This window comes from Symphalangus syndactylus, chromosome 24 (genome assembly GCF_028878055.3).
Source record: "Symphalangus syndactylus isolate Jambi chromosome 24, NHGRI_mSymSyn1-v2.1_pri, whole genome shotgun sequence".
Taxonomy (NCBI): domain Eukaryota; kingdom Metazoa; phylum Chordata; class Mammalia; order Primates; family Hylobatidae; genus Symphalangus; species Symphalangus syndactylus.
In genome coordinates, this window is record NC_072446.2 from 37,365,117 (window position 1) to 37,377,453 (window position 12,337).

Sequence of the window (12,337 nt, forward strand, 5' to 3'; positions counted from 1 at the left end):
AAATATGGCCTGCTAATGGAGGGGTAGGGTGGAGTCAGACTCCAGAGGGCTTAAAGGAAAGAGGAGTAAGCAATATTATCTGCTGGCTTAAAAGCAACAATATTTCTATAAGGTTTCAATCAAGTGATCCCCTAGTTTTCAGTGAAAGGATAATTAGGCACAAATTATTGAGAGAAGCAGTGGATATAATTTTTCTATCTTTCAGAAAGTTTTGGACAATGTATTAGACATTTAAAATGGAGTCATTGCCAAATTAAGGGTGATGTTTTTGTCACTTAGAAAACAATAGATAGATATAAATGGTCACTTCTGTGAATGAAAGGGGATTAAGAATGCAGGGGGCCCCAAGAGACCATGCTGGGACCTGTCTCACTTAAATTTTTTATAAGTGATCCAGAAGAAATAGAATAAAGTGAAAATTTCAAGACTTCAGATCATATTAAGCCCTTTCAGACAGGGAAATGCTATGCCAAAAGAGAGGGAAGGAGGAAGGGGTGGAGGAAGGGATAGAGAGAGAGAGAGAGAGAGAGAGAGAGCGAATGCTTGAAGGAAGTTACTGAGTGCAATCCAAGGTGGCAGACAAATGTCAGGGTGGGGAAATGTAAGGTAATGCACTCCGATAAAAATAATCCACATACAGGGTGTTGTGTTCCAGGCTATCAGTTTTGACCCAGGAAAAGGCTCCAGGAGCTATTATAGATTGTTCCCTAAAGGCAGTGGCCTAGTGTGTTGAGATCAGGAAAGGTGACAGAGGGAAGGGGGAAGCAGGATGGGACCAGGAGAGCAAAGAAGAAACCAACCTTCCTTTATGCAAAACCATAGGGTCCTGTATCTGGAGACAATGGTCAAGTTGACATCTATTGAAAATTAGGGCCAAAAGGTATCTAGAAAGGGACAACTAAAATGACCCAGAGAATGAGTGTGGCTATTCTAGGGGTCTCATGTCATAGGGAGAAACTTAAGTTTAAAAAGACAAAGGCTAAGAGATGGAATAATCAAAGCCTATAAAACTGATAAGGGTAAGGACTAGCTTCCTCTTAATGCTTGAAATATTGTAGGAATAAAAAAGTTTCGAGTTGAGATTGTCTAGCTGTATCTCTTTATGTTAGACATGGTGAAATTCAAGCCTAGAGAGGGCAAGGAAATGGCTCAAGGTCACACAAACCAATGGGGGCCAAGGTCAGATCAGAGCCCAGGCCTCCTTAATCCCAGGCCAGGGTCTTTCCATCTCATCCTGTGCACTCAGGCAGTCTAAAGGAATCTTTCTTCTAGGGTATAAACTTAGGAAATGCATTACTTTAACATGTGATAAAACACATGTGAAAACACAAAGAGGCTAAGGAAAGTTTCCACAAAAAGTCAACCAGCAATTATAAAATCTTTGGAGGACAACTTCCAACTGGCACTAAAGGTTCTTTTACACACCATATCTTTTTTGTTGTTTTGTGGAACCTGTCATCCTTTGAGAGACTGAAGAAATCTAGGGGTCCTCGCCTAGAAATACACACATTTGCATTTACAAACACAAATTTATACACAATTTCAGTGCACGTATGACCCCCTGAGCTCCATGCCCAATTAAGAATATCTCTTCAGGGAGATTCTTCTAAACAAACAGACTGCCTGCTTCAACAAATACACTCCATCTCTTAGGATGGCTGAGGCGATCACTCTGATTTTCCTCAGCAAAACACCATTGTCCCAACATCATTTATTAAATATTGCAGTCCTCTAGGTTGGAAGATACTAGAGAAATTAGTCCAACTGCACCTGCCATGAGATATGGGATAAGGTCGTGGGTAAATAAGGGGAGACTAGAGTCAGCCTGCCTAGGTTAGAATTCCAACTCCATCACTCACTAGCTGTGTGATCTTGGGCAAGTTACTTAAGCTCTTTGAGTCTGTATCCCCATCTGTAAAATGGGGATAATAATTGCAACTATTTCATAGAGTAGTTATGAGGATTGAATTAGATAATTCGTATAAAACATAGCACCAGGCCTGGCACATAGTGAGTGTTCAGTAAATGCTAGCTGGCATTATTGTGATGATGATGTATACATCCATGCAAGCATTATGCATGCCTCCATCCAATCCCCTCCGAGAGCTTTTACTTGCACATGCCAGTGATGAGCAGCTCGCCGCCTCCTAAGCTGGTTGAGCAGCTCCAATTGTTACAAACTTCTTCCTATATCGAGCCCAAATTTGTCTTCTTGCAACCCCCACTCCCGCTGGCCCTAGTTATGCCCTGTAGGGCCAAGCTAGAACAAGTCTATCCTACCTCCACCTGACAGACCTTCAGCTACGAAGACAGTGATCGAGTCCTTCCTCCGCCCTCCCCCTCCCCCTTCTCCAGCTTGAACATCCTCGGTTTCTTCTCCCAACCCACAACAGACTGGCTGCGCTTACTATTTACTCCGAGGCGTTGTACGGTTTCCCTCACACATAGTCATGCAGGCCACACACCCCACTGCCAACACAACAAGCCCGACCCTCGTGCTCTGCCCCCGCCCGCTGCCCCTGTCCGCGGTGCTGAAGCAGCTCCCGGCCTCGGCGGCCCTCGGCGAGGCCCTCCCCAGCCCCAGCCCTGGGCCGCGCCAGCCCGGACCCAAGGCGCGGACCCCGGCGCGCCGCCTCCGCGACCCCGGCAGCAGGTGCGGCCCGGCCCAGGCCCGTCCCCGGTGCCGCCCCCCGCCCTGCCCGGATGCCCCGAGCCCGCGCCCCGGCCCCACGCGCCAGCCCCACCTGCCCGGCGAAGGGCGCCTCCGCCTCGTTCGCCCGCGCCACCGCCACCGCCACCGCCGCCCGGTTCCCGGCCCCCGCCGCCGCCGCCGCCGGCGCGGCGCCCGGGAGGCAGCAGAGCGCGGGCAACAGCAGCAGCAGCAGCAGCCGCCCGGGGACCTGCCAGCGGCTCCAGCGCGGGGCCTGGCCAGGCGGCGGCGGCGGCCCCGGCGCCGCGCGGCCGCCCCGGCTCCTCGGCATCCCGGCGGCGGGGCCCGGCCGCCCGGCTGCGATAGCGGCGGCGGCGGCGGCTCCGGCCGGGTCCTCCCGCTGCAGCCGCTGCGGAGCCGCCGAGTCACGGCGCCGCGGACACGCGCCCGGCCCGCCTGCCTTCGCCGCCGCCGCCGCCGCCGCCTCGGCCGCCAGCGCGCCCCCGCCTCCGCGCGCCCCGCCCCGGTGGGGGGCGGCCGGGGGCGCGGGGGCAGCACCCGGGCGGGACCTGCGAGGGCAGTGGCTCCCCGGCCAGCCCTAGGGCAGGGGCCGCGGAGCGGCGCTAGGGAAGGGGTTGCAGAGCCTAAAAGAACAGTTCTAGAGGCAGGGTCCGAAGGGGTGGAACTGGAGGTCGGGGTCTGGGGGCAGCCCTGAGCCGGAGGGGGAAGAGGCTAAATCAGTAATCCTGGAGATAGAACCACTGGATGGCCCTGGGGGAGCATATCCGGGGTTGGGGGTCCGGAACCCTGGGGAGAGGGTCCTAGGGAGTGGCATTGGAGGAGAGGGGGTCCGAGAGGCAGCCTTGGGGAGGAGACTGAGGAGCGGCCCTGGGGTAAAGGCGGGGTTCGAGAGCAAGCTAAAGAAATAGCCCTGGGTCTGAGAGGGTGACTCCGGAGAGGGAGCTCTGAGCGGCGCTCCTGGGCCGGGGCGGTGGGGGAAAGGGGTAGAGAAGAGCTGAGGAGCGTTTAAGAGGGGGCGTTCCTGGGAGACATTAGGTGAAGTTGAGGTGAAGCTCAGTCCCTCACCCCCTAGAGGGAAAGAGCTCTTCCAGCTGGGAAGATCATCTTTCATCCAAAACAACCCATATTTATCAAGCGCTTTCTATTTGTAGGGCTCTGGGCTACTTGGGATACTGAAAGAAAAAAAAAAAACCCAAAAACAAAAACAAAAAAGAGAAGGCCGATTTCCTGAAGTGCAGAGGTTTACAGCTTGATGAGAAAACATAAACGCAAAGAAAAACAGAATGGCAAACACCACGTGTCAACAAGGATACAGGCGGCTGCTCCAGGGGTCAAGGGAGACCTGATGAGGGGCTGGGGAAGTTAGGAAAAGGTGTAATGGAGGAGGGTGGGACTCTAGCTAGGACCTGAAGGAAAGGCTGGATTTAAACCAGGGAAGGGGAGAGGAGAGGGCATTTCAGGGAGGAAGTTGAGGGTGTACAGGATGTGCCTGAGGCGGCAGATAAGTTTCTCTGGAGCACAGGGTTCCTATAAGAAAGTGTTGGGAAGTGAGGGAAATAGTACAAGACAGTGAATGCTAGGATAATAAATTTGGGTTGTGTTCTGAAGGAAAATGGGGAGAGTGTTCATTAAAGGTTTTGTGTGTGTGTATGTGTGTGTTTAAGCAGGATGATGTGTGAAAAATAGTATTTTATGATTACCTGGTAATCTGGAGATGCAAAAAGGGCACAGGCTTTAGCGTCAGACCTATGTTCATATCTTGGCTCTGTTCCATTTTTATAAAATGATGCTAGTATTACTGTATAAGATTGTTTTCAGCATGAGGTGCTTGACACTTAATAGATATTCCATGTTAGTTCCCCTCCCAGTGGAGAGAATAATGACCAGAGGAGGCAGAGACATTGGTTAGGAGACTAGTGTAATAGTCTAGGTATAAGGAAATAAGGCTAACAATAATAATTAACATTTATTGAGTGCCTAATATATACTAGTTACTGGGCTAAGCACTTTCCTGCACGATATCTCATTTAATCTTCGTAGATAAACCCTATGAAATAGATGCTATTATTGCCCCTAATTTAAGATAAAGCAGTGGAAGGCTTTGAATAAGTTTGCCAAACTTGCATGATTCGTAAGTGATAGAGCTGGATCGATTTGACTTCAGAACCCATTTCTTTCTAGGATAGGGGTGAGAAAAGAGACAGATTTAAGAGACAATGGGCATACAAGAAGAGGGAAAGGAGTTTGGAGTGATGGCAAATCGAGAAAGATGGATGGTAGCATCTTCACAGAAATGGAGTCATCATGTGGAGGAACTGGCTTGAAGGAGGTGACAAGGAGCTCGGTTTTAGATTTGCTGAAACTGGGGTGATCACAAGATCTGTGAGATGGGTATGGGAATGAGTTCTTGAAGAGGGTGGAGAATGGATATTTTGGACACCTTCAGGTAAATATGGTAGTTGAAGCTGAAAGCGAAGAGTTGAAGAGAGCAAAAGGCCAAGCGTTCCATCCTGAGACATACATATTCAGAGCTGGAGAAAAGTCAAGCCAAAAGTGAATCTAAATACTGTCCAAAAAGACTGAAGAATCAGGATTATGGAGTATCACCGGAAAGAAGAAGAGAGGTTCAAAGAAAAGGAAGGAGGCCGGGCGCGGTGGCTTACGCTTGTAATCCCAGCACTTTGGGAGGCCGAGGGGGGTGAATCACGAGGTCAGGAGATCGAGACCACGGTGAAACCCCGTCTCTACTAAAAAAAAAAAAAATAAAAAATTAGCCGGGCGTGGTGGCGGGCGCCTGTAGTCCCAGCTACTCGGAGAGGCTGAGGCATGAGAATGGCGTGAACCCGGGAGGCGGAGCTTGCAGTGAGCCGAGATTGCACCACTGAACTCCAGCCTGGGCGACAGAGCGAGACTCTGTCTCAAAAAAAAAAAAAAAAAAAAAAAAAAGAAAAGGAAGGAGTTGACTGGGCGTGGTGACTCACACCTGTAATCCCAGCATTTTGGGAGGCCAAAGCGGGTGGATTACATGAGTCCAGGAGTTTGAGACCAGCCTGGCCAACATGGTGAAAACCTGTCTCTACAAAAAATACAAAAATTAGCCAGCCATAGTGTTGCACACCTGTAATCCCAGCTACTCGGGAGGCTGAGGTCTGAGAATTGCTTGAACCTGGGAGGCAGAGTTTGCAGAGAGCTGAGATTGCGCCACCACACTCCAGCCCAGTGACAGAGTGAGACTCTGTCTAAAAAAAAAAAAAAAGAGAGAGAGAGAGAAGGAGTTGACAGTCTCAGGGAAATCAAAGAGACTGAAGACTGTATTAACACCATTGAGTTGAATAGCTCACAGTCCCGGTAGGGAGATGATAGAGACAAATCATTGTGGTTACATGATGAGTTATGACACAAATGAGAACAAAGTGTTGTGGAAACATTGAGGAAAGAGCAATAAACTGCCAAAGTTGGAAGGTTTGGGAGGGGATATATTCCAGAAAGAGGAAATAATATATTCAAGGAATGAAGGGGAACAGACTGGACTGAGCTCTGTCTTATTCTTCTCCTTTCCTCTAATACCAAATGCTCGTGGAACTGCCAATGATGATATAGCGCTGTGGTGGTCCACCTTGACCAGCTCCCAAGGATGGTGGATGTGAATGGCAGTAGATATTGATGATAAGGAAAGAAGAGGCTGATAGAAGTAAATAGTTGCTTATAAAATGGATCCCTAATATAGTCCTTAGTAAGAGGACGGTCCAGAGACCGCTGTGAAATCAGTTCAAGAAGAGGTTTAGAAGGTTTCAGAGCAACACCCCAAGACAGAATCACTGGAACTCTGACTTCTCAGCCTCCAGTCACCATAACGAGCATAGGATAAAATGGAAACAGCACTTGACTTAGTGTCAGATACCTGATTCAAGCACTGGCTCTGTCACTGACTTTCGGTGTGCCTTTGAGCAAGTCACTTCATTTATTTGGGCCTTAGTTTCCTCATAAAATGAAATGAATGAACTCTGTCTTCTCCACTTCACTGGAAAGACCACATGAGTGGTCGGAATTCACTTAATGAACTATATGGTAAACTGACCAGCTGCTAGGAAAACCTTTGACATTGATAATCTTAACAAGAAATATTATATTGGGGCTGGCACAGTGGCTCAAACCTGTAATCCCAGCACTTTGGGAGGCTGAGGCAGGTGGATCACCTGAGGTCTGGAGTTCGAGACCAGCCTGGCCAACATGGTGAAACCCCATCTCTACTAAAAATACAAAAATTAGCCAGGCGTGGTGGTGCACACCTGTAATCCCAGCTACTTGGGAGGCTGAGGCAGGAGAATTGCTTGAATCCAGGAGGCAGAGGTTGCAGTGAACCAAGATTGTGCCACTGCACCCTGGCCTGGGCGACAAGAGACTCTGTTTCAAAAAAAAAAAAAAGAAAAGAAAAGAATTATGATATTGGCTGGGCACAGTTGTTCACACCTGTAATCCTGCCACTTTGGGAGGCCAAGGAGGATGGATCATTTGAGCCCGGGAGTTCAAGACCAGCCTGGGCAACATGGTGAAACTCTGTCTTTACAAAAAATAAAAAAATTTAGCTGGGAGTAGTGGCACATGCCTGTAGTCCCAGCTACTCAGGAGGCTGAGGAGAGAGAATCACTTGAGACCAGGAGGCAGAGATGACAGTGAGCTGTGATTATGCCACTGCACTCCAGTCTGGGCAACAGAGCTAGACCCTGTCTCAAGAAAAGAAAAAAAAAGAAATGGAGTAGAATCAATATAATATGTACAACCCAAGGGACTGAAGAAATTACTTAGGAAATGAATGTAGACAGAAAAGCAAAGAGTTCCAATGACTGGATCCTGGGGCAACTCTAATACTTAAAGGTTGGGAAAATGAAGAGGAAATCAGCCAAAGAGACTGAGAAGGAAGAGCCGAAAAGAAGAAAACCAGGAAAGTGAGAACTCCCGGAAGCCAAGTGAATAAAATGTTTTAAGGAAGAGAGAGTAATCAACTGTGTCACACAGATCAAATAATGTGAAGATGAATAGATGGTAATTAGATTCACCACCGTGGAGGTTGTTGGTGCTCTTGAGATGTTTGGGTGGAGTGTAGGGGACAAAAATCTGATTGGAGTAGGTTCAAGAGGAATTGAAAATGTTGAGTATACAGGATATAGCTTTTTCAAGGAGTTTTTACTACAAAGAAGAAGGAGAAAATGTGGCAACTGTAGGTGGTAGTGGAGTCAAAACAGACTTTTTGTTTGTTTTTAAGATGGGAAACATAACATTTGTATGTTGATTGAGAATGATCCAGGAGAGAGGGAAAAATTGATGATGCAGGAGAGAGAGGAGAACTGCTGAAGCCATGCCCTTGAGTAAGCATGTATACGAGTGAGGAGCTTGGCTATGAGCTAGGATAATTCCTCCATAATAAGAGGAAAGAAGAGGACTTTTAGTAGTACAAATCTGGTACCAGTGTGGAGAAGAGCTTAAAGGGAGAACTTGCGTTTGTTGGTTACTTACTTTTTGTCTAGCATTATGTTAGATGCTTTCCTCACAAGAGTTCTTTTTTATTTTTACCTGTATTTTTATTTTTTTCCAATCATATTCTTTCTAATTATTTTTATTTTTTTAGAGACAGGATCTCACTCTGTCACTCAGGCTGGAGTGCACTGGCGTGATCATGGCTCACTGCAACCTCAAACTCCTGGGCTCAAGCGATCCTCCCACCTCAGTCTCCTGAGTAGCTATGACTACAGGTACATGCCATCATACCTGACTAATTTTAATTTTTTTTTAAAGATGGGGGTCTCACTATATTGGCCACGCATGGCCAATATAACAGCTATGTAACAGTCACCATGCCTGACTGCAGCAGTTCTCAATATATGAGGAAAATGGGTTGTGAGGCTGTTGTAATGAGGCAAGAAAAGTTAAGAACTGAACTCAAGCTGCTGAAGATCCAAGATACTGTGCTCTTTATGCTCTGCAAAACTCCCCCACCCTTGCCCCTACCCCCACCAAACTGCATTGGCCTCTCACTGCAGATGTCAGGATGCCATCCATTTGGATAGGAAGAAACTGACACATTGGCTCAACCATAGGGTAGGGTTACTTGTTTCTTATAAAGGAAAGAAATATTTGAGTGGTCGTAAGAATCTGCAGTACTAGGCAGCTCTTGATGCTGGAGGGCCCTCGCCCTGAAGCCAGGCAAATTTACCCAAAAGATAAAGACATAAAAAGAAAATACAGGAACAAAGAAGACTGACATTCTTTATTTTTTATTTAATTTAATTTATTTATTTATTTGAGACAGAGTTTCGCTCTTGTTGCCCAGGCTGGAGTGCAATGGTGCGATCTTGGCTCACTGCAACCCTTGCTTCCCAGGTTCAAGTGATTCTCCTGCCTCGGCCTCCCGAGTAGCTACGACTACAGACATGCACCACCACGTCTGGCTAATTTTGTATTTTTAGTAGAGACGGGGTTTTTACATGTTGGTCATGCTGGTCTCGAGCTCCTGACCTCACGTTATCCTCCTGCCTCAGCCTCCCAAAGTGCTGGGATTACAGGAGTGAGCCACTGCATCCGGCCAGAGTGACATTCTTAGTAGAGATCTGAAAGGAAATATGAATGAGAGGATGGCTGGAGAGCGCAGTCCAGCTTAGGAAGGTCTCCTTGACCTTTCTCCTCCTTCCTCTGAATTCCTGTTGCAGCAGCTAACGTCAATGAAAAGCAATTTATCTACATCAGATCACTTAATCTTCACCACTGTCCTGTGAAGTGGATTCTAAGGAAAGGGTGAGAGAAGTGATTTACCCCACAACACACCTAGAAAACAGCAAAACCGGGAGTAGAACCCAAGTGTCGGACACTAAATTCATGTCCTTAACCCTTGGTGCCTTTGTTCATTCATTAATTACCTCAAAAATTCTGTAAACATTACTCAGAAGCCACTCTGTGGAAGGTACTGGGGCAAGTGAGACAGTCTTCAGGTTAAAAAAAAAAAAAAGCTAAGACTTGTGCACATGAAAAGCGTGACAACCACAAAACATTACAGCATTCTATAGGATTTCAGAGGGGAGCGAGGTCACTCTGGCTGGGGATATCAGGGAGATCAAGGAAGGCTTCCAAAAGAAAGTAGTATTTGAGATGAGTCTATATAAATGAGTTCATGTCCTTTGTAGGGACATGGATGAAGCTGGAAACCATCACTCTCAGTAAACTATCGCAAGGACAAAAAACCAAACACCACATGTTCTCACTCATAGGTGGGAATTGAACAATGAGAACACATGGACACAGGAAGGGGAACATCACACACCGGGGACTGTTGTGGGGTGGGGGGAGTGGGGAGGGACAGCATTAGGAGATATACCTAATGCTAAATGACGAGTTAATGGGTGCAGCACACCAACATGGCACATGTATACATATGTAACAAACCTGCACATTGTGCACATGTACCCTAAAACTTAAAGTATAATAATAATAATAAAACTGGTAATATTTTAAAAGCTAATAGTTTTATATACAGTATACATGGAACATTACCACACGTGTGTTCAAAAGTTATAAGCAATGGAAGACTGTGTGAAATTTTAATTGGCAGAAAATGGGGGGTAAAAGGCCAGGCGCTGTGGCTCACGCCCGTAATCCCAGCACCTTTGGGAGGCAGGTGGATCACTTGAGGTCAGGAGTTTGAGACCAGCCTGACCAACATGGGTGAAATCCTGTTTATACTAAAAACACAAAAAAATTAGCCTGGCTTGGTGGCGCGTGCCTGTAATCCCAGCTACTCGGGAGGCCGAGGCAGGAGAATCTCTTGAACCCAGAAAACAGAGGTGGCAGTGAGCTGAGATGGTGCCACTGCACTTCAGCCTGGGCTACAGAGTGAGACTTCATCTCAAAAAAAAGAAAAAAAAAAAAAAAAAAAAGAAAGAAAAATAGGAGGTAAAGGCCTGGAGGAAGGAAAAGGTCTGATTGTTCAGGATCTAGAGAAGGTCCCAGTCCAGTCCCCCGACTCAGTCTCAGTGTCCAGCCCCAAATGACTTGAGAGTATTTCTCAGTTAGGTTTCTCCCTTAAAAGCATATTCAAACCAATGCATACAATGGGACACTATGCAGCCTTTTTTAATTTTTTTTTTTTTCTTTTTAGACGGAGTTTCGCTCTCTTGCCCAGGCTGGAGTGCAGTGGCACGATCTCGGCTCACTGCAACCTCCACCTCCCGGGTTCATGCCATTCTCCTGCCTCAGCCTCTGGAGTAGCTGGGACTATAGGCGCCCGCCACCACGCCTGGCTAATTTTTTGTATTTCTTTAGTAGAAACGGGGTTTCACCGTGTTAGCCAGGATGGTCTCGATCTCCTGACCTCGTGATCCTCCCGCCTCGGCCTCCCAAAGTGCTGGGATTACAGGCGTGAGCCACCGCGCCCGGCCCAATGCAGCCATTTTTTAAAATGAGGAAGTACTTACAAATTTATGAATAATTAGGACATTATTTCCAAAATGTAATATTAAGTGGTAAAAAAAAAAGGCAAAGGTGCAAAATCCTGGGTATTGTAGGCTACTATTTGTGTAATAATCAGAAAAAAGAATACATGTGTGTGCATGCACTTGCTCATTTACACATAAAATAGGGACAGATACCCAAGGAACTGATAATAGTGCTTACTTCCTGGAAGGAAGCTTAAGTGGTTTGAGGACAAGGTGAGAAGGTGATTTTTTTTTTTTTTTTTTTTTTTGAGATGGAGTCACGCTCTGTCACCCAGGCTGGAGTGCAGTGGCACAATCTCGGCTCACCACAACCTCTGCCTCCTGGGTTGGAGCGGTTCTCTTGCCTCAGCCTCCAAAGTAGCTAGGACTACAGGCGAACACCACAAAGCCCAGCTATTTTTTGTATTTTTAGTAGAGACAGTGTTTCACCATGTCGGGCAGGCTGGTCTCGAACTCCTGGCCTCATGTGATCCGCCTGCCTTGGCCTCCCAAAGGTGCTGGGATTACAGGTAGGAGCCACTGTGCCTGGCTGGAGGGAGATTTTTCTCACTGTATACCTTTTTGTATCTTTTGACTTTTTAATCATGTGGATATATTATCTCTTCAAAAAATAAGTACAAGCTGAGCTTTTTTTCCCTTTAGTATTGTATGTTCTCCAAATGAACAAGCTAAGCTTCTAAAAAAATAAGTGTAATAGCCTCTAAAGGCCACTCCCCGAAAAGAGGGCTTATATTGCAAAATACTGGTATACAGTGAAAGCAATAACAGTTCACTTAGGTTTCAAAAATTCAGGCCTTCATCTGCATGGCCAAAAAAAAAAAGCAGAAATAAAGCAACAAAATATAAACAAGGTAAAATATTTATTATTAATTTTTTTTTAACATAAAACAGCTCTTATAAACCAAAAAGAAAAAGACCTATGACCCAATTCAATAATGGCGAAGGACTGAATGGGCTTCATGCAAACAGAAATATAAATGGACTCTTTTTTTTGAGACAGTCTCGCTCCGTTGCCCAGGATGGAGTGCAGTGGCACGATCTTAGCTCACTGCAACCTCTGCTTCCTTGGTTCAAGCGATTCTTATGTCTCAGCCTCCCGAGTAGCTGGGACTACAGGCAATGCCACCACACCTGACTAATTTTTTTGTGTTTTTTGTAGAGACGCAGTTTTACCATGTTGGCC

The 12,337-nt window shown here is 46.7% G+C and overlaps 2 protein-coding genes across 3 annotated transcripts in view; both read right to left on the bottom strand.

The window, feature by feature from the left end:
- Positions 1-3,067, bottom strand: part of MMP24 (matrix metallopeptidase 24) — a 51,374-nt gene extending 48,307 nt beyond the window's left edge. The window contains exon 1 of the mRNA XM_055266645.2: positions 2,745-3,067. Within this exon, the coding sequence (XP_055122620.1) occupies positions 2,745-2,981 (237 nt within the window). The 5' untranslated portion in view covers positions 2,982-3,067. The remainder of the gene's footprint in view (positions 1-2,744) is intronic.
- Positions 3,068-8,932: 5,865 nt separating this feature from the next.
- The window catches only part of PROCR (protein C receptor), a 45,479-nt gene continuing 42,074 nt past the window's right edge, over positions 8,933-12,337 (bottom strand). For both annotated transcript variants that reach the window (XR_010119414.1, XM_063633809.1), the window contains one exon: positions 8,933-9,276. Coding sequence is in view for 1 of the 2 variants with exons in the window: in XM_063633809.1 (XP_063489879.1) it covers positions 9,266-9,276 (11 nt within the window). In the remaining variant the exon portion in view is untranslated. The remainder of the gene's footprint in view (positions 9,277-12,337) is intronic.